Source organism: Pantherophis guttatus, chromosome 2 (genome assembly GCF_059756535.1).
Source record: "Pantherophis guttatus breed Tessera chromosome 2, ASM5975653v1, whole genome shotgun sequence".
NCBI lineage: Eukaryota > Metazoa > Chordata > Lepidosauria > Squamata > Colubridae > Pantherophis > Pantherophis guttatus.
In genome coordinates, this window is record NC_142064.1 from 129541904 (window position 1) to 129564776 (window position 22873).

General features: G+C 40.4%; 1 protein-coding gene across 3 annotated transcripts in view; it reads left to right on the top strand.

Annotated features, from left to right (window-relative positions):
• The first annotated feature begins 2442 nt into the window (after window positions 1-2442).
• OS9 (OS9 endoplasmic reticulum lectin) overlaps window positions 2443-22873 on the top strand; it is a 38490-nt gene continuing 18059 nt past the window's right edge. For 2 of the 3 annotated variants that reach the window (XM_034419190.3, XM_034419189.3), the window contains exons 1-8: window positions 2443-2632; window positions 13131-13307; window positions 14396-14459; window positions 15231-15307; window positions 16398-16496; window positions 17153-17354; window positions 18304-18414; window positions 21224-21339. In XM_034419190.3, the coding sequence (XP_034275081.2) occupies window positions 2465-2632; window positions 13131-13307; window positions 14396-14459; window positions 15231-15307; window positions 16398-16496; window positions 17153-17354; window positions 18304-18414; window positions 21224-21339 (1014 nt within the window). In that variant the 5' untranslated portion in view covers window positions 2443-2464. Of the gene's footprint in view, window positions 2633-13130; window positions 13472-14395; window positions 14460-15230; window positions 15308-16397; window positions 16497-17152; window positions 17355-18303; window positions 18415-21223; window positions 21340-22873 lie in introns of all 3 variants that reach the window. The other variant, XM_087886698.1, reaches the window with a different exon arrangement.

Consider the following 22873-nt stretch of genomic DNA (forward strand, 5'->3'; position numbering starts at 1 on the left):
GTTCCCTGGATCCACAATTGTGACATTTGTATGTTTCATTATATTTTTCTTGGAAAGCTACTTTCCTAAAAGGTCTGTGTTCTGTGTGATTGCTAGAACGATTTTTTCTTGAATTGTCTTCTGCTATCAATTTGTTGGATAGACTTTCTATGGATAAATATCCTAGATTGATAGTGTCTAAATGTGACATAAAGCTATCCCATGATGAATCAAGTGAGTTGATAATAACACTTTTCATTGTTTGGTCTGAAATCACCTCCCCCCTCAAGTGCAGCTCAGCTCTTATTTTGTTTAAAGATATTAAATGCTCACTTATGGAAACCCCTGGTTTTACCCTAGATGAAAAGAAATCCTTAGACATTCTTGTGGTGGTAGCTACACTGTCGCTGTGAAACAAATTAAACATGCATTGAATAATTTCTGAAACAGTCAGATTTGGTTTGATGCTATGATACATTGCAGGAGACACACTAGATATTATTAAGAAAAAAGCTCTATGGTGTAGGCAATCTATTTTTAAAGTCCAAGGTCTTTTTGGGGGACTAGTGATAAAGAATAGTAAGTTTTCCTTCATAAAGACAACCTGGAGCTGTTGATACCATTCTTGCAAATTAACGCCATCAACCCTTAGTTTTGGGAAGTCACTGGGTAAGTTTCCCACATCATTTTGTCCATTACTTACAACCTGAGGTAGTCCGTGGTCTCGCAAGTGTAGAAAATTGCAAAACGGCATGGGGATGCTCGCAACGAGTCTGCGTGGTTCTCTCACCAGTTCATGTCTTCCCGGACCGTCTGTGTAGTTTCGCGCATGCGCGTTGTCCATTTCTTCTTTGACGTCGTCGTGGAAGGTTCTCTCCATCGCGGCTCGCTCGCTCTGCTCCTCTTCAGACGAGTCGGTCTCTGGTTCGGCCTTGGGAGTTCTGGCGACGGCGGCTGCTCTTCTTTTCTTTTGTGGGCGTTGTCACTTGCTTCGGTCTGTGGTGTGGGGCGGAATCGACAAGGCTCTCTAGGTTCGGGCGTCGTCGCTCTCGAAGTCAGGATGGGAGCGGGCAGGTCTTGAGGTATCGGCTTGCTCGCTTTCTTCTTCGGTGGCTTTTTGGTAATTTTTAGTTTTGGCCCAAATGCAGCAAAAAGCGTTTTCATCGCTGACTTTACTTGGGATTTCGTTGAGTCATCTTCACTTTCTGATTCTGACTCTTCCGAGGAGTTTGAATCCTCTTTTTCATTTTCGTTATCTGATAACGTTTTTCGCGCCAGAAATTTTGAACTGAGCATTTTGATTGGCTCTGCTTCGCTCACCTTGGAGGCCTGTTGAAACCAAGATGGCTGCCATTCAAAATTTCACGCGGGATCACATTTTTTCTTCTTCTTAATGACTTTCTCTGTAGTCATATCACTTACTATTTTTGGTTCTTTAGACTTCTCATTAGTGATGTTTTTCTCTCTCGCTGCTCCGCTGTTCTTCAGCATTTCTTGGAGGTTCGCGATGAGGCTTTCATCATTCTTCTGGCTTTTTAATAGTTTTAATATCTCTGACCTGAGTTCGTTATTCTCTATTTCGATTTCCTCCTGGTCATCATTTTCATCTATTATTTCTTCGTCTTCAGTGGTGTATTCTTCGGATTCTCTTGAAATTGCGTTTGTGGATTCGTTGATTATTTCTTGTTCTGTTTCCATTTCTTTGCTGTAGGCCCTGGTGTTGGGCCTATCCTTCTTAGACATTTTTAAGTTTTTTTTTTTTTATTGAGTCAATTAACCATCCTCTGCTACCAGCTTGTTGCAATATTTTCAGGATCAGACTCAATAATAATAGTAAGAATTAAAGGTTTAAATATACTTTCTTTTATTTACAATAGGCATTCTATATTCACTGAATATTCACAGATAGAAGCAAGGAAAAGGGTGAAGGTGGCTCCTTATATATACAATGGGTGGAGCTATAAGTGGGAGTGGTGAATCATGAATACATTAGGAATTGAAGAATAAGTTAACCCCTGATATCCCATTCATATACTATTTACACATTAGAGAATAAGGCATTTACATCTGACACTTACATAAGAAGTCGCATAGCACGCAAATATTAAAATTCAGGGTTTTTCAAATAAAATAGCAGCGCACACTTGCGCTCTTCCGAGCCTGCAAGCGCTCGTCGTCCGGATTGGTTGCTACGATGACTTTACTTTGGCCAATTGTTACTGAACAGATGCTTTCAACCTCAGCGTGTACTGGCGCTCGCCGTCGTGATTGGTTGGGCGATCGACCCAATCCAGGTTTTTTTTCCCCAAGTCCCTCCCCATCGTAGTCACTTCCCTTACCACGGCCAATAGGAAACCCTCAATGGGATAACTGACACGTCCCAGAACCGTAGAAATCGATGGATGGCGTTCCAAAGAACGGGCGGAAGGAGTCACCGAAGCCGTCGTCACTCAGGGCAATAACAGGACGGAGCCGTGAAAGCAAGATGGCGGCATCGGTGCCTCGGTTGTCGGCCCCCTGCGGCCTTTTGGTGCTCTTTGCGGCGTTTTCGGTGCTGGGGCAAGGCGAGTCCTTCGGCACCTTGAACCTGCATGAGCTCAGCGAGTTGAAATACGGCATCGAGATCGGCGCGGAGCCTGTGATGGCCGGGCAGGTAAAGCGATCTGGGGCCGAATTGGGGTGGTTGGAAAGCGGAAGCCCGGCGGGATGTCAAGCTATCTAAAGCGGTCGTTAAGCGGGACCCAAAGAAGCGCCTTGTGACGCGCGCGTTGTGGCTTCGGCCCTTGTGGCGCCGGATCCTCCGTGGTTCACGGAAAGCCTGACCTTTTGCTGAAGAGAAAATGAGGGTTTGTAAACAGCTGGCTCGAAAGGACCCAACCTGCCCACTTTTTACTCAGAAGGCAAATTTGTGCCTGTGGGGTTTTTTTATTTTTTATTTTTTCCTCCCTCCAAGATCAGGACATGTGTGTATGTAGGAATGAAGAGTGGGGGAGAAACCTGGAATGGTTAATTGTGTCCAAAGCATTGCAATCCGTGCAGAACAAGGAAAATTGTGAACTTTTAGGTGGTGGTGCCATTGGTTAGCGATTTGTAGTTCCTTTTTTTGAAATATGCTATTGCCGCCACCCTGTTGCTTTGTAAAAGTCTCTCCTCAAACGGGGGTTTACGGGGTATTTAATTATTTTAAATTCTTGATTTTGGTGTTCAGGATATGCTTTACATGCAGAAAGCCTCTCAAATTTAAACCTGCTTGAATGGATTGGTTTTTGTGCCAAAGAGTCATCTTTGACGCCCAACCGACCACATAGAGAGATAAGAAATAAAGATGACAATCTGTCTCTAACCTGTTCTTGCAAGTCTCCCAATGGTGCAATCATTGCCATTGCAACTGAGTCCATCTGCATTGCTGCCTGTCATCCTCTTTCTTTTCATTTTTCCTAGCTTTTTCCACAGTGTATCCAAAGTAGGATAATTTGTGTATCATTTGTGCCTCTGGGGAGATGCATTGTTGTCTTAGCTGTTTACAGTATCAGGAGTCTTCTCCAACACCAAAGTTTTTTTAAAAAATCAATATTCTTTCTATCTTCTCTGAAGTCCAACTTTCACATTCATACTTGTGTCACAGTCACAGATAAAGTAATTGGGGCTGAAATAAGGCTGAAGTGGGTTATTTCCAGTGTTAGAGTCACACACCACCTCGTAAAAATACTGCAGGATATAATACAACTTAAAGAGTTTCCTAAAAATATAGACACTTTGATACATTGGTAAATAAGTGCTTTTGAAAACTGTTGCATCTGTAATATATGGTTAGTTATTTATAGAGACAGAGTCTATCCAATAATATGTTCCAGAAATGATAATGACATGGCTGGTGTTCCTGCAATTTATTTTCTCACAATAAATAAAATTCCCACTGGGCCACTTACAGGATAGGGGAGATACAAGTAATTCCTATGTACAATATTCTCAACAGCCTCCCATATTGCAATGGGGAGAGAGACAATTGCTGGAACAAACTTATTCCAAACAGGTCTTTATACCATGCTTTTGAGTATTTGGTTCATTGTTGGATTAGAAAAAAACATTAAGTTAAAACCATGAAAGAATTGGTTAAAATGCTTTTAGCAAATATTTAATGCTGTAGTGTGTATACAAGGAGTATAATGTCTGGACATTCAATATCCTTGGATTTACAGTAGATTAAATCGGAATGTAAATTTTTCTTTTAAAAATTCAATGTTTGTCCAAAGCATATCCATGTAAATGGAACTGTGTAACTCAAATCATGATCTGTATTTTAAACATAATTAAAACAACGTATTGGATTAGACATTTTTGAGCTTAAAGCAATGTCTAAGATACATAGTGAATAAACAATTTAAGGAGTGTAGCAAAGTGTTAAAGAGAAGTGCCTAACCTAAAGACACTATCTTATTTGGTAACTATTCGAGAACAATTATTTCTTAATAACATTTAAAAATCGTTTCGTCTTTGCTTAATATTAATGGTGAACAACAAGCTACTCTTGAGTTGTTATCTGAATTATTAATATTTAACCCAAATAGGGAATATTAGTAAGGTAATGCAGTACTTTCATTTGTATTTATTTAGAAAATTTATAAATTTATAATATATAAGAGACTATAGGCGGCTTACAAACAATAAAAACAAAATATAGAAACAAAATAAAAAAACAATAACTCCCCACCCACGGTGACAGCACACAATTAAATAAACCACTTGATGGGCTTATTTAGAATTGTTAATAGAGGAAGTTTTAAAATACAGTCCTGTTTTAATATGATGGTGCCTTCCCCTCGGTGTGGCTATGTTTGTACATTTTTTGCTCCAGTACCTGCAGAAGCTGACAGAATCTTGTTAATGCTTTGTTTTTTAGACTTTTTAAGCCATTCTTATACTTACTGGGCATTGTCAGGTGCTATCAGTGGCCATTTCAGGCCCTTATCAACTCTTTTGGTGCTCGCTTTGCTTTTTATAATATGTAACCTTGCCCTTATGGGAAATAGTTGCTTACTTAAGCAATGTGTCACAATGGGTTTATGTTTACTACTCTGGAAAGAGTTGCATCATCATACCTGAGGATTGCACCATCTGTGCTGTACATAACCCACGAAAAATCAAAAGATTTATTACTAGAGGTAGCTTGAGCACTATTGCCATTGATTCCCTTTGTAATTTAGAAAAGGCTTGCCTTAAAACTGTTGAAGCCAAATGGTTTCTATGCTAGCTTGCTTCTTGATTTGCTGTCTTACTCTAGGACCGTGATGGCGAACCTATAGCATGGGTGCCATAGGTGGCACACGAAGCCATATCTGTGAGCACGCGAGCATTGCCCTACCTCAGGGCAGCATGCATGTGCGCGCTGGCCAGCTGATTTTCGGGCCTTCCGGGCCCACTGGAAGTTGGGAAATGGGTTGTTTCTGGGCCTCCTCCAGGGGGTGGGGAAGGCTGTTTTCACCTTCGCCAGGCTCCTAGAAAGGTTCTGGAGTCTGGGGAGGGCAAAAAAATGGGTCTACCGGGCCCACCGTGCCATCGTGTGCCGAGAGCAGGGGTGGGGTCACGCATGCATGCGTGGGGGACACACAATTCCCCCCCCTCCACTATCCCGCTTTTGGCACGCGATGGCAAAAAGGTTAGCCATCACTGCTCTAGGAGAAGGCACAGAGCTTGTAGTGTTTGTAATGGTCATTTCTTACTTTACATCCAGGCTGGGCCATCTACCACTCTGGGCTATCCATACTGGTCAGCCTTGTTTCAAATGCCCTTAGCAAATTCAGAATTTTGCTAAGCAATATTGTTCTATTTGACTTAGCTTACTGCTTGGGAGAGAGGAAAGAGAAATGACAAGGGGTGGGGCACTCACACGCACAAATATTGCCCATTCTGCTTTACTGTTACATAAAGTAATGTGGCTACCTGCAACCTAGGCTACAGCTCCCATCATCCATGACATTGACCATGGATATTGGGGGTGTTATTTTCAGAGCATTTGGAAATACTTGATTGGGGTAAGCTAAACTAAAGAACTTCTGGTGGCTGGAATTAAAGGTCCAGTTCGGTTTTGGGATTTTGGGGAAGGAGGGATATTTATTTTAAAAAATCAAATAGCCAGTAAATTTTGAATGAAACATGTGATTCTGCTGTGCTGGCAACAGATGTTTTCCTGAACTGATCGCAACCTAGCTGATGGCATCTTCTGTACAGTACCTTAATTAAGAATCATGGAAGTAGGCAATTTTACAATCCAGTTTTGTCAGTTAAGTGCATTTGTAAACGTCAATCTGCTGCTGTTTGAAGGCTAATGTTTCTTGGGAAACCAAGTATCCAGAAACCCAGCTATGGAGCTGGAAACTCCCATCCTCCCAAACTTGCTTTAATTTGCTTGCTGTACACTTTAAATCTTTTATTATCTTTATTCCCTCTTCCACTATTATTATGTCCGTCAGATTTTGCTGCAGTGGTTCCTACCTGCTGTTTAGACATTCTGCATTTGCCAAACTAAACTAGTGATGTTTAGATTACATTCTTATGTCGATAAGCAATGAGTATGGATCTTTTGTTTGCAACACAGGTGTTTTTCAGATAGTTTCATAATTGGTGAAAGGCGATATGTCTACTAAAGTAGCCCCCCCCTCCAAACACCGTGAAAGAGAAGTGTGGAAGAATATGGTGCTTTTCTTTGATATTTTATTTTAACAAGCATCTGATTATTATGTGAATTGGGTTTCCTAATGCTGTAATGATTTTATTCCTAATGGCATTGTAGATAGAGACGCTTGTGGTAACAGGTACCATTTAATATACAGGCTTTGAAGTTTATTGTGGTTACTGATTATTAAACTGGTTGCATAAAGAGACAAGAATCTTTGGAGGATTTTTAATTTTTGTCATTGTGATCCTGAATCATTTGGTAAAATACCTGACTGATAGGATTTATTTAATACAGCTATTTTCCATAAATATTAGGGCTATGTGGTACTTCACTTTCAAAGGGAAAAAATAATTTGGATTGAACATCACCTATTGGCAGTAACTTAAAGTTGTGGCATTTCCCCCCCAAAATTATATTTAATGTATGTTTCGTTTTAAGGATCTGACAGCATGTACTATACGATATACCTCTCTTTCCATTCCCCCACCTCTGTAATCTGAGGCGTATTTTTTTCTTTGACTCTGAAGTGCTAAATTGTAATGGGCACCTATAGCAATTCTCAGTACTGTTTCAGAGGACATTCTGAAAGGAAAATGTTAATTAACTAACTCACAGACACTGACTTGCTGATAGGGCCTTCTGGGATGTTTGGAATTGCTGTGTGTCTACTATGCTAAACAGGGACCCTTGGGACGCTGCATAAGTTGTGTTCTGAAAAGCAATGGCATGCTGGCAGCCATTCGTATTAGTGAATGGTGCATCAAAAACAACAAGATTCCTCCAAGATGTAAATCATGCCAACTTAATGCAGCCGTATGAATAACAATTTGCCTTGTGCGATTTTTCTCCGCATTTACATGTAGGCAGGGGTTGGCGGCTTCAGATTTTCTTCCTGAGCAATCAAGCAGAAATATTTTATAAATCCTCTTTGTTATCTGAGAAACAGGTGTGGGCTGTGATATACGAGCATTTTTGCTGCCTTTCTTTTGAAAGAAGAGAGTCAAAGTTTTATTTTGTAGGCAGTTCCTTTGAGGCAGGCCTTAAACAGCTGCTCAGTTTTCAGCTGATACAAGGCCTTTGGACTCAAAGAGCAGGAGTTATCTGCTCCTTAGAAGGGTTATCAAGGTTTTTGCTTTTTTAGAAAAATCCTGAATGTTTCCCTTAAAACAATTTGTCTGCCCTCAGCAATACAGGTTGTCCTCGAGTTACAACAGTTTATTTAGCGACCTTTCAAAGTTACAATGGCACTGAAAAAAGTGACTTACGACCGTTTTTCACACTTACGACCATCGCAGTATCCCCATAGTCATGCGATCAAAATTCGGATGCTTGGCAACTGATTCATATTTATGACGGTTGCAGGGTCCCGGGGTCATGTGATCCCCCTTTTGTGACCTTCCTACAAGCAAAGTCAATGGGGAAACCAGATTCATTTAATAACTGTGTTACTAACTTAACAGCTGCAGTGATTCACTTAACAGCTGTGGCATGAAAGGTTGCAAAATGGGGCAAAAGTCAAATGTTTCACTTAGCCACAAAAGTGTTGGGCTCAGTTATGGTCGTAAGTGGAGGACTAGGTGTATTCCCTTGCCATGTGCTGCTGCAGATGGAGCAGAGTGGGGAGATATACAGGCAGTCCTCACAACCATTCATTTAACGATCATTTGAAGTTACCATGGCACTGAAAAAGTGATATATGACGAGTCCTTGCACTTACAACTGTCACAGCATTCCCCACGGTCATGTGATCAAAATTTTGACACTTGACAACTGGCATAAATTTACAATGGTTGCAGCATCCCAAGGTCATGTGATCGCCATTTGCAACCTTCCCAGGGTGCTTCTGGCAAGCAGTCAGTGGGGAACCTGGATTCACTTAAATGTCTGCATGATTTATTTAATGACAATAGCAACAAAAAGTTTGTAAAATCAGGCATGACTCACCTAACAAACATATTGCTTAGAGATGGAAGTTCAGGTCTCAGTTGTGGTAGTAAATCAAAGACTGCCTGTAATTCCAATTTTTTTTTCTGTGAAAATAACTGAATCTAACAGACTTTTATGCGGAACAGAGTTTATTTTTCAGTTCTTTTGACTCAATTAGGGATCCTAAAGTGGATGAGGTAGGCTTTGAAATTAAATTGTAGAAATATAAAAGCTATTCTGAATTTGTCACATAAGTGAAGTTTTCTGCAGAGATCATGAAATAACTTAATACAATTACGGTTAACACACAAGAAAAATACAGCATCTGATATTCTACATCGGGAATTACATGCTAATATAACATTGAAGAGATTGTTAGAGCCTCCTGAGTCTCCAGAGAAATGCGGCATATAAATTGAATTAATAATAATAATAATAATAATAATAATAATAATAATAATAATAATAATAATTTAGTCATAGATAATGATTGCAGTACAGTGGGTATCTATATTAATCTACTGAGGATAAGTTGCTATTATTTCTAAGCAAGTACTGTAGTATAGCAATAGCACATAGACTTATATACCACTTTACAGTGCTTTACAGCCCTCTCTAAGCGGTTTACAGAGTCAGCATATTGCCCTCAACAATTTGGGTCCTCATTTTACCCACTTCAGAAGGTTGGAAGGCTGAGTCAACTTTGAGCCTGGTGAGATTTGAACTGCCAAATTGCAGGCAGCCAGCAGTCAGCAGAAGTAAACTGCAGTACTGCACTCTAACCATTGCGCCACCGTGATATATAGAATTGTAGGCTAAGAGGAATATCAGCTAGCTAAATGATTGTTTCTTTAAAATGCTGGTGTTATATTAAGAACAACATGTTGATATTTTATTAATTGCTGTTAATTAACAGCAATTTATTAAGAACAGCAATTCATTAATTAAAAACAGCAGTTTGTTAATTAATTGGGGACACCATTTGGCTTTTTCTTTAAAAAGTGTTAAACAAAACCCATTAGGAGGGAGTGCTCAGAGTCCGGTCCTCTTTTCTTCCCTTCATTCTCCCAATATTTTGGATACGAAAGAGTCAATTCCTTGCTTCCTCCTGGATCCACTTTTGAGGAAGTTGTGGACACGACATTTGGTGAGGGACTAATGTGGCCTTACCTGCCAACATTTAGACTCAATATCATTTTTTAAAAGTTTGCTTCAGGTAGGACGTAGCGCTGCACAGAGATGCCACGTATTAAACTTGGATCTGTTGATGCATGGTTGATTACATAACCTGAAGTGTTACGAAAAGCTACCTTGCTGTCCAATATCCTTTCATGTAAATAATGAGGCTCTGATAAATAAGTACACCTTCCAAGCCCAATTCCTATCTGTCCACCACCCCAAATATCATTTAAGTAATGAACAGGTTATCTTTTTTCACCTTAAGCAATTCTCTAGCTGGGTTTCAGTTTAGACTTACTTTTATTTTTGTTGCCCTTAAGTACTTCTGAAAGGAGAACAGAGTATACTTTTTGCCTACATCTGTTTTTTCGTTAAGGTGTACAGTAACACAGGTAGTCCTCGACTTACAACAGTTCACTTAGTGACCGTTCAAAGTTACGACATTATTGAAACGGGACTTGTGGCCATTTTTCACACTTACAACCGTTGCAGCATCCCCATTGTCGTGTGATCACAGTTGAGACAGTTCGCAGCTGACTCACATTTATGATGGTTGTACAGTATCCTAGGATCACTTTTTGCGACTTTCTGACAAGCAGAGTCAATGGGTAAACTAGATTCACTTAACAATTGTATGACTAACTTAACAATGATTCACTTAACAACTGTGTCAAGAAAAGTCGTAAAATGGGGCAAAACTCACTTAACACATGATGAACACATTAACTTAGCAATATAAATTCTGGGCTCAATTGTGGTCGTAAGCTGAGGACTATCTGTGGTTTGATCCCATAACTTGCAATTTTCTTTCCTTCAGCAGTAGTTCGAGCTAAAAGAGCCATGGTGGCACAGTGGCTAGAATGCAGAACTGCAGGCTAACTCTGCAGACTGCCGGCTGCCAGCAGTTTGGCAGTTTGATTCTCACTGCTGCTTAGACGTATTGAATTGCCACCTTGCAAGCAGGGTGAATATCTATAGGTTTGAGGATCATGGGGTTGTGTAGTGTCAGGGATTGTCCATTTGAAAGGTCCCTTAGCCACTGCTGCTGCTTCTCAGCTTTCCTTTAGTTCTGATTAGATTGTAAAAAGAAAGCTATACCCAATGCAATATTTTATTCGAGCCACGGTGGTGCAGTGGTTAGAATGCAGAACTGCAGGCTAACTCTGCAGACTGCCGGCTGCCAGCAGTTTGGCAGTTTGATTCTCACTGCTGCTTAGACGTATTGAATTGCCACCTTGCAAGCAGGGTGAATATCTATAGGTTTGAGGATCATGGGGTTGTGTAGTGTCAGGGATTGTCCATTTGAAAGGTCCCTTAGCCACTGCTGCTGCTTCTCAGCTTTCCTTTAGTTCTGATTAGATTGTAAAAAGAAAGCTATACCCAATGCAATATTTTATTCGAGCCACGGTGGCGCAGTGGTTAGAATGCAGTACTGCAGGCTACATCTGCTGACTGCCGGCTGCCTGCAATTTGACAGTTCGAATCTCACCAGGCTCAAGGTTGACTCAGCCTTCCATCCTTCCGAGGTCATTAAAATGAGGACCTAAATTGTTGGGGGCAATAGGCTGACTCGATAAACCTCTTAGAGGGGCTATAAAGTACTGTGAAGTGGTATATAAGTCTAAGTGCTATTGCTATTGCTAACTGTGTCTTAGTATATTGTACAGGCACTCAGAGATAAGGAGAATCCATGACCTCAGAGCCTTCCGCCGTGCCCTTAAAACCTTCTTTTTCCAACAAGCCGGGCTGGCCTAATTCTTTTTAAGTGTTTTTAATTGTTTTGTTTATCGTTTTAATTAATGAGGCCAAATCTATATATATATTTTTAACTATATTTTAATATTTGTATTTGATGTTTTTATTTGGCTGTTCACCGCCCTGAGTCCTCAGGGAGAAGGGCGGTATACAAATTCAAAATAAAATAAAATAAAAATAAATAAATTTAGTTTATATAAAAGCTGAGAGGTTCCAACATTGCAGTTAGAATCCCATAAATTATATATTGTTTAATCATCAAGCTAGTATAAATCCAGATTTCAAGATTATGATAATTAACTCTTGTAGTACTTATTCATTCAGAAAGTGCATGAGAGCCTTTTCCCAACCTAATTTATTTGATAAATTGGAATTCTGGAAACTGTTTTACACCATTGGGTAAGAACTATGCAAAGAAGATAACACAATACTTTTTAAAAAATGTACTGTAGCAGAATAGCCAAGCTCATAGGCTAAATGCTGGAGGTCTCAAATCATCTCTCCCAGAACCCCATCTGAGATGTTCACACTCTCCCTTCATCTCCACTGTCTAGGAGTAATGGCTTCATAATTGCTGTAGCTATATCATCGGTCTTGCAGGGAGTGTCTCAACTGGCATCCACTCTGTATCCATAGTGGGTGTGAGGAAACAGGGCTCTCACAGCTTTCTTAACTTTAAAAATTAAACATTCGATATTGAAAAAAATACATTACAGACCTATCCAAATCATGATGATACTACAGGCAATTTGATATAAAAGAAAATCCAGTTCTCCAGACAGTTCATAAGTTGACACTGGTCTGTTCCATAATGAAAGTTCCACATTAATAATATTAATTACGAGACTTACCATGGAAAATATGTTTTCTAGAAACCAGTTTGAAATATTGATAAAAAAGCGTTCCGTAACACACATGGCATAGAGAAATTAAATTTAGCACAACATAGAAAATCAGTCAAACCTAGCCCAATTTCTGCAGGACTTCCTGAAGCAAAATGATCCCTTTTGGGGGTTCCTGGATTTTGTCAATTTCTTCAGAGCTCCATGTTTCCTAGATTTCCCTTAGTGGTTATTGGCGGGGATGGAAGCTTCTGTTCTTTACCTTTGCTTTTCCTAATATAATCCAAATTGTTTTATTTCAACAATGGATGGTGCTAACTGAGAAAGCCCAAATTACAAAATTCCCCTCCCCAAGTTTATTTATTTTATTTATTTATTGGTTCGATTTATATGCCGCCCTTCTCCAGAGACTCAGGGCGGCTTACAATGCGTTAAGCAATAGCCTTTTGTATATATCTGCTTAGTAGGGCTTTCGGGCCCCCCTAAGTGGTGTTCTTTTTATACAAAGTCAGCTTATTGCCCCCACAATCCGGGTCCTCATTTTACCTACCTCGGAAGGATGAAAGGCTGAGTCAACCTTGAGCCTGGTGAGATTTGAACTTGCAGTAATTGCAGGCAGCTGGCAGCTAAATGCTACTTAACAGCACTTTAGTCCACTGCGCCACCAAGTCCCATTCTTCCTGCGCCCTTGACAGTTGCTACCCTTACCCTCTTATTTAAATCGATAGCTAATTCTCATTTCTGTCCACCTCTCTTTTTTTATTTCTTTTTAGAGTAAGGCCACCGATGTAGTAACCATCTCTTCCAAATACAAGCAGAAGTATGAGTGCCGACTACCAGCTGCTGCAATGAAGATCCATCAAGACAAAGAGGAGGATCCACAGAGTTACACTGGACTTGGGATCTCAGAACTGCTGAAACCAATGGAAGCGGCTCCGTGCCTGATTAAAGTAACTTTAGGATGGGTTTGAAATTAAGGGGGCATTGGGAGACTTAGGCACAAACAAAAGACTTGGAAAACATTTCCTGAATGGGCTTTGTTAAAGGATCTGCTTTCTCATATCTCTACTGCAGATTAGTGATAATCTTGATCCCTAATAACACAGAAAACAAGGTCAGTTTAGTAAAAGCTGTCATTATTCTTGATCACATTATAGTAATGTGAAATGCTTTTAGAGTTCTTATTTCCTTAATCTCTCACAAATCTTTGGGAATAAATCTTTGATGTCTATTTTTTTTTTAAATTGATGGAGAAATTGATTGCTCAAGTGAAAAGTTACTTGTCAAAGGCCACCCATTGAATCTGTGCAGGGACCATACATTTGTTTTCCAATGTCCATACCCAACAGTAACTGACTTCACACATCATGGACATTTATGCAGCCTATTTGTCCTTGGTAAGCATGTTGTGGAAATGCGGCTCTTGCATCTTATTTAGTAAACAGCTTAATATGAAATTAATCATTTCTTCCTTTATGCCATATTGATACATCTTTTCCCCACAATTGTTTCTAACTAAGAGATTTGCTTGATATAGACAGAAATGATCTTTTTGATATTTTTCTGTATCTATAACAATAGTGCCTGTAAAAAAAAGAGCGCTTAGAGAACTTTTGCTACCAAAAATCATACCATTTAAACAAACTGATGTGGAATTTATCTATTTTAAGTACTACCCTTACCCTGAAGGTTGAATATGCCAGTTGCATCCTAATGCCAAACTCAGCGCCATAACTTCATTTTTCCTATTCCAAGTGGCGCTTGACTTTTTAATTCTACAAATATCTAAAAATTTTCCCCTAATCATTATGTTCACCCAATTTTTTTTACATGGCCTAGTGTTTTCTGACCAGAATTTGGCGATGCTGCTAGTTTAGGATGTTTTTTCCTAAACTTGATTGGGGGCTGAGTGTTATGGGAGTTGCAGTGAAACGATCAAGAAGGCACCAGGTTTCTGACCTTTGTTTTTAGATGAATTCTGATTGAATTCTCATTTCAATCGGTTAATTTGATCTTTACTTTCTCCCTTTTCTCTTAGACTAAAGACTGGTGGACATATGAATTCTGCTATGGGAAACACATCCAGCAATACCATATAGAAGGTATTGATCTTCTCCTCTATTGCATTTGTGGTTGAAGTGTAAGGGAGTGGTGGTCCAGATTGGAAAACCTAAAATCCATAACTATTAGGCTTCGTTATTAAAATCAGGTGTGTAGTTTCAAGGACTCTTCACAAGGCAAGATGTTTCTTAGAGTTCTTAATTGCAGAGGTATTTGATCAAATCCAGGACTCCCTCAGCTTGCTTGAATGAAAATATATGCAAACAATTGTGCCTCCACATACTTACTAGAATCTTAAAATCTCACTGAATAGTACAACAAGCTTCCATTCTTATGAAATGAAACCTGTTGCGAGATCTCTATGTTGTGCCTAAGTTTGGAAAAATGCATTCTGTAATAGTCAATTTTAGGCTTCCAGAAATGGGGGGGGGGGGGAGCAACAATGGATCAGGATATTTTTTGGAAGATGCTGGGTGCAGCCTAATAACATCTGTACAACTGATAAGGCCTAATTTGAATGTTTGCCAATTTACAGTGTTGGTGGTGGTCGAATTGCACAGTCTGTTTGGCATGCTTTCTCTTTTTGCCTCAGGTTGCAGAACCTGAGGCAAAAGGTTTGTGTTATGTTTCTTAATCAAGGATCTCAGACTTGATGCATATACAAATAGTTAGTGTTTAAGGTACCACAAAACTGTTTCTTTCGTTGTTGCAGGCTAACATGCCGATCATTGGACATAGGGTGGGAGAGTCTCTCTTGAGATTCTAGCTTTCAGTTTGCTTACTGACTCTGTAACTCCCCTTATATTTTCCAGAATCTGAAGTCAAAGGTGATATTCTTTATCTTGGGTATTACCAGTCTGCATTTGATTGGGACAATGAAACAGCAAAGGTGGGTGTTTCCCACACCTTTAGCCCCCACCCCCCTGGTCTTGGTAAGATATTCCTGAGATTAATACTTAGAGTTTAGACAGACTCCTGTCTCCCAACGTCAGTATTGGAATTAAGTTAGAACATTTTACTTCACTTTTTCTTAGTTGTCCCTTTTTCTCCCTATCTGCCAATGTTAAGTGCCTTGATACCAAAAGACTGATCTACTATGGAGAAGCACAGCATGTCTAGGAGCCATTAAATCCTCTGAATTTCTATTATGTATGTCTCTGAATGAAACAGAAGGTTAAATTCAAGTATTCTAAGTGACCATTTCCAGCTTAGTGGAAATTTACCGGTTCTGTAAATTTATGAAGCATATACTTGGTTATGCTCTGTGTAATTAAATTGCATGCAGTTTGTTTTATGGTATCTAAAATAGTTTTTTTAAATATATTTTAAATAGCTAATTTAAAATTGGTGAAATGTAAGGTGCATTTATAGTTTGACACTAGGTCAAGAAATATATAATACAAAATAGAGGAGTGAAATCTCCTGTTGTAAGGAGTGGGTTGTGCAGTCCAGATATGTTCTTTGTTTAATTTTTCTTTCTTCTGTGGGACGGCTGGCTAGGAGGGTTATTGGGTTTCTCATTGGCTACTGTTTTATGATTGAGAGAATTTGGGGCCAAAGGTTTCCTTCACTGAATGATCTGCAACAAAATAGGCTGGGATCTCTTCAGGTCTTGATGTGTTATTCCAAGGATTACCTCAGCATGTCTTCTAACTTGTTGTATCATGAGGAATCCCCAGTAATCCTGTTCTTCTCCTCCCTATCCTCTTCATACCATTTATTTATTGATAATTACCCTTGCATATATCCGGGGGGCCACAAGAAAAATCTCTTGTGTTTTGCTAGAGACAAATTGCAGGGATTCTTGGAGTGTATCCTCTTTTTTTTTCTAAATAAGTCTTGCTCTAAATAGATTTATATTTTACAACTGTGTAGGGGAAGAGGAGGATGTCATTAGTTTGAAGCAAATAACTTCTAAATTATGAACCCAGAAATGTGGCCTGAGAGTTTTCTGGTTTTGTTTCTCACCCCAACTGCAGGCATCAAAGCAACACAAGTTGAAGCGGTATCACAGTCAGACCTATGTCAATGGATCCAAGTGTAACCTGAATGGGAAGCCCAGAGAGGCCGAAGTCAGGGTAAGAAGAAAGGGACCTCGGGGTGTGGAATTGGGCAGAAAGCTATGGGAGAAGAAGGCTATATTGATATTGTCAGAGCAATATTCCATCTTATGTAAATGTATATCAGTGTCTGTAGGGCAGACTTGAGAAAGACTTGCTTGCTTGACTGAATTACTTATTTTTCTCCTGTGGTGGCCTTACTTTTCTTCTCAGAGCCCTTTTCATTTGTAGTTCTGCATTTTAGGGAAAAAAAAGAATTTAATAGGCCAAAAAACTAGTGGTTGATCTAGGCTGAAATTCAAACAAGCACAGAATCTCAATTTTACTCTTTTGGTTGGATTTCAGTTCTTTGCTTGCTATTTTCAAAATGAGGCGATCCAACTACTCTTCCTTTTGCTTCCCTTTTCCCCAATTCATGAAAGCAATCTCAGGATAGCTTTCATGCCACAGCTCCAAGAAGATGCAAACTTTAAGGGTCCAAAATAGATTCCGGGGGAATTTCAGTTTAAAGAGTTTCTGGAAAAAGGATGGGAAATGTTGGTGTTTGAACCCCTACAGAAATGCTGCCTGTGAGAGTCACATAGAGAGTCATATAGCCAGGTGTCTACAGGGTCCCAATGTGTTGAACCCTCATAAGATAGCATCATTGGTTTTTTTCCTTATCTTGATTCCAGTTTTTGTGTGAGGAAGGTTCGGGAGACTACATTGCCCGTGTTGATGAGCCCCAGTCCTGTTCCTATGTGCTGACGATCCATACCACCCGCATCTGCCACCACCCGTTTCTGCGGCCGCCATCCACAGCCACCCCTCAGTCCATCCGTTGTCACCCAGCCCTCAGCCCTGCTGAATATGTGGAATATGTCAAGGCCCAAGTATGTAAGTACACCCTGCCAGTAAAGAGGGAGAAGGCCCTTCTACACTTCCCTTAGTGAGGGTGAAAACTCAAGTCCTCATATATTGTTTCCCTGAAATTGTTCCCAAATTCAGTGTCAAAAAGTGACCGTAGAAGCTTTTTGCACAGACGTGTGCTAGCTTAGATCATCTTTTTTCTTATTTTTGATAAGTTACGTAGGATAGGTGCAGGACTTGGTAGATTCTGCTCCCTACATCCTCCCATATCCCTATATCTAAATTGGAATATAGACCATTCCAATTCATTACACTCAGGTTGAAAGTGGGGGTGGGGGAGGATTGTCCTTTTGTCCCATTTTCTATGGATGACAGGACAGATTGATGAGGCCAATATAGGGAAGCGAGAGCAGGGATCAGAGCAGGTTACAAATTTTCTCTGAGCCATTGAATGATTCAGATTTGGAGATTGGTTTAGTGTAACTATTAAGCTAGGTTCATGTTTGTGAGGTTTGCTTCGTGGTGATGGGGGAATGTTATCTATATTTCCCATTAGAGGGAAATATGAGGTACAATAGTCTATGCATTTCTGCAGAAGGTCCTGCACCCACATGACATTTAAGAGAAAGAATTAATAGAACTGCAAGGCATGGGATATCCATACTGCTTAGATGTATTGAATGGCCACCTTGTGCAAGCAGGGGGAATAGTCTATAGGTCTGAGGACCATGGGGTGGAGTGATATATTGTCCATTTGAAAGGTCCTTCAGCCACTGCTGCTGTTCTCAGCTTTCCTTTAGTTCTGATTAGATTGTAAAAGGAAAACTATACCCAATGCAATATTTGCAATAAAGAATCTACTAGTAATTCCTTTGGAGAAAAAGGGTGATGTTATGATGATGATCTGTTCAGTGATCAGACATCTTCATGGGAGGGTAGAGTTTTATAGAGTATCTAATGTCTGAAATTGCTGCAGCTGATACCAAGCGCAAAGTGGAGGAAATTTCGGAAGAGCTGAAGACTCTAGACACAGGGCTGTGGAATGAGCAAGATGCCAGCACTGCTACTCAGGATTCCAATGAGAATGGTAAGCTACTGTTACCTTTCCCTAATTTGGGGCCTCCAAATTTCTCATCAACCCAAGCACGGTCAGGATGATGTTATTGAGACTATCTGAAGGGCACTAGATTGGGGAATGCTAAATCAGACTCAGAAAAATATCACTGAAATTAGTTAACGTAGATGGTTTTCAGTGCCAAATTCCATCAAGAATGGCAACAATTTGTACATGTAGGCAGAAAGAGAAGAGAGAATGGACAAAAATATCAACCTCCTATACCAAGAGTGTCAAACTCGATTTCATTGAGGGCCACACCAGGGTTGTGTTTGACCTTGGGGAGCCAGAGTGGGCGTGGCCAGCTCGACGTCACTCTTGTTGGGGGCGCCTGTGGTGGCCTGAGTGCTCTGCCAGAGAAAACAAATTCCCGAGCTCCGTTTTTGGCTGCAATGGCCTTCTTCAACTCTCTGCCAGCGAAAATGGAGCTCGAGAGGGCCGTGTGTGGCCCCCCAGAGCTCCGTTTTAGGTTGCAATGGTTTTCTGCAACCCTTCACCTGCAGCCCTCCCGAGCTCTGTTATTTATTTATATATATATACCGCCCTTCTCCCAGAAGGACTCAGGGCAGTGTACAGCCAGAATAAAACACACAGATATAAAATTTTAAAAACAATTTAAGAAATATTAAATAATTTGGCCCATATCTAATTTAAATAAAACTACCTGTTTGGACATTTAAAAATTAAGAGTTAACGATTAAAATATTTAAAAATTAGGCCAGCCCGGCTTGTTGGAATAAAAGCATCTTGAGGGCCCGGTGGAAGGTGTGTAAGTCGGGAATCCTCCGCATCTCGGGGGGCAATTTGTTCCAGAGGGCAGGAGCCCCCACAGAGAAGGCTCTCCCTCTGGGGGTCGCTGGCCAACATTGCTTGGCCGACGGCACCCAGAGGATTTCACCCCTGTCCTAAACAAATGCACAATGGAGCCATTTATTTTTATTTTAAAGGGTTTCCCAAAGAAACCTTTAAAGAACAGAGTGATTTCCATAGTCCTTAAGACTCTGGGTGTAGGAGAGAGAAATAGAGGATCGACTTGGTTGCCTACATTGTATGTAAACAATACCAAACAATACCAAGCCCTGAAGGAACAGGATAGGTGGCTTCACAGGGCTAAGTGAAAAGAACAAAGCATTTTGAGTTTGTCGTTGAATAATACAATAGAAATTCTTAAAAGCAGCAGTAGGTTAAACATAACATACTTACCCATTAAAATCAATTAAATTAAAATAAAGACAGCTTTTTTTAAAAAAAAAATTGATTTATATGCCGCCCTTCTCCGGAGACTCAGGGCGGCTTACAATGCGTTAAGCAATAGCCTTCATACTTTTGTATATTTATACAAAGTCAGCTTATTGCCCCCACAAACTGGCTCCTCATCTATTTGAACTATAGATCTCACAATGATACCAGTAAGTAAAACAGATCAGCGTAAGGCCGTGCAGTACTAAACTGTAAAAAAAAAACAAAAAAAAAAAAAAAACCCACTATTTTTATAATGACTAAATCCCAAAAGCTTGAGAGAAATAGCCTGGATTTATCTTGGTATTGAAATAAAACTCAGGTACTGATCTGATTTTTTGGAAGAAAGTATAAGTCCATAACCAGAGTGACTCACAGAGTATCTCTCTTACTCTTTAATGCTTTTTTAGAGCATTAAAGCAAATGAAGTTGACTAGTCTTGTTTGTTTGTTTTTTTAACTCTTTTTACTGGATTTCTTATCAGTGTGAGAACGGGCTCTCACACCATGCTTCTGATTTAAAAATGATTGGGCAGCTTCCTTTTTTGTAAATGTAGTGACTAGAATAGCACTGTTGTGGTCCGCCCGCAGCCTGAGGAGCTGGCACCTGAGTTAGCCTCCAGGACTGGCCCATGTTCTTCCTCAGCCTCATTGCTATCCAACTCTGTGTCGGAGGCAGAGATGAGGCCAGGGCGATCGGTGAGTGATGTGCAGACTCTGGAACCTCCAGAGGCTGACAGTAGAGAGGCAGAGGAACAGGAGGAGCCTGTTCCTAGTGCATGCATGAGAAGAGCTGCCAGAAGGCAGGAACAGATAAAGCAAAGAGGATGACTCGGGAGTAGGGCCAAGAGATGATTGGCTCCTCCCATAAGGCTTAAAAGACCAGCAACGGCTCTTGGGCTCTTTGTCGGAAAACAACATTGATAGACGTGTTCTTGTCTTGCTGCACTTATCTCTGGTTGGTGTCTTCTGCTGATGAACTTTTACCAAGAGAAGCCTTTGGCAATTTGTCTAATTATACCAAGGTTGGTGATTAGACTGAAGAACTGTGTTATGAAGAATTTGTTTTAATTTAGTTTGGACTATGCTGAGAATGAGTTAATTCTCAGCTGTTCTAATAAAGTGTTTGTTTTGGAACTGTTTGCGTCTAATACTACCTACTTGGGCCTGGGTCACAACAAGCACTTAGACTTATATACTGCTTCGTAATGCTTTTACAGCCCTCTCTAAGCAGTTTATGGTATCAGCATATTGCACCCAACAATCTGGGTCCTCATTTTACCAACCACGGAAGGATGGAAAGCTGAGTCAACCTTAAGCTGGTGAGACTCGAACTTCTAGCATTTGGCAGAATTAGCCTACAATACTGCATTCTAACCACTGTGCCATCACACCTCTAAATAAAAACCTCTAAATAGGACACGAGATTCTCCATATCCTGTCATTTTGATTCACAAATGCTTGGTCCAAGGGCGTTATAGTGATGCTTGGCTTGGATGTTTCCTTCCAATTTAATGCCCTTTGCTTTTTGCTTCTTTGATCAGTGACCCCAGCCCCTTCTCCTCCTCTTGAGAGTGAACCTGGGGATGAATCTGAGTTCTGGGAGAGAATGGCGCTGCACAGAGAAGGGAAAGCAGCTCAGACTCCAGACCAAACAAAGGTAACTTCCTATCACCATATTGCAACTTCAGTTATTCCAAAGCCCGGTGATGTTAAACATGGATTCCTATCTCAAAACTGGGCATGCTACCTTTTGGACCGTAAGATTTTCTTTTTGTTGGAGGAAGATGATCCCGCCTTTTATTTTGTACATCTTTCTCATGGCATCTGATTTAGTTTATGCTCGATGATCTATTTTAATTTAATTTGTATGCCTATTAAATTAGGTATCCTGCCTTTTTTTAGTCTATTTTCTAATGTTTGAATGTACTTATACCTTATAGTTACACTTACTGTAAATATAGCAGAAGGTAGCTGAAATTAGTGTAAAAACTTCCTAAAACGTTACATTTAAACAGCATTAAACAACATTTCCTGATAGTTAGAACAATTAATCAGTGGAACAATTTGCCTCCAGACGTTGTCGGTGCTCCAATGCTGGAGGTTTTTAAGAAGAAATTGGACAACCATTTGTCTGAAATGATATAGGGCAGTGATGGCTAACCTTTTATGTCACTGCGTGTCAGCCTGCATGCCGGAAATGGTGCGCGAAACCATCCCGCCTGGACCACGTGGGCTCATTGGCAGTCGCGCGCACAGGAGCACCAAAACCCGGAAGAGCAGTGTTCCGTCATGCATACGTGAGCTGACACCCGAACATCCGATTTCTGGCACAGATGCATGCCCGATGAGCAGTTGGCCGTCGCACATGTGCGCAGTGTAAACCTGGAAGTCCGGGTGCCGGTTCGCGCATGCATGACAGAACGCTGCTCTTCTGGGTTTCGGCACTCCTGCGCGTGCGAAGGCCAGCTGACCTGTGCGTTGGTGTGCGTGTGTGCACAGGAACGCGGAAGAGGAGCCAGCGAGGCTGCGCATCTCTTGAAGGATGGTTCTGCATGCCACTTCCGGCACGCATTCCATAGGTTTGCCAACACGGATATCTTGCTTGAGCAGGAGGTTGGACTAATAGACCTCCAGGGTTCCTTCCAACTCTGTTATTCTGTTAAAGCTACTGAAAGCAGCAGAGACTAAAAATATCACATTATTTAAAATGCCACCAGCAGTAGAAGTGCAGGAAATTAAAAGGAGAACTGAAAGATCGTTCATGCGGAAAAAATAACAGAGCGCACATCAGGCAAATGTCTCTAGGGAAATAGGTGGGCACAAATTTAATCATAAGAAGGCTTCCTGATTAAAAAGTTGCACTTTAGTTGCACTTTACATTTCCTGTAAAGTGCAACTAAACATTTAAAGCTTGTCACATTTGAACGGAGGAGGGAATTCCATAATCTAGGTGGTATAAAAACCTTTTTTGTTGTTAGTTGGCGATTTTTATTTTAAAAAAGAAGGCCAAAGATACAGCCTTTGAAGATTAGATGGGTTTCTGTGGTTAAATATCATTCCGTATGACAACCCTATTAAGAGCAATCTTAGCTAAAGAAAAGTCCTAAAAGAGTAATAAACCTCCAAGTGTTTCAACGACCCTCCAAAACAAGAGTGTCAAACTTGCGGCGTCACGGCAGCGTCATGTGACA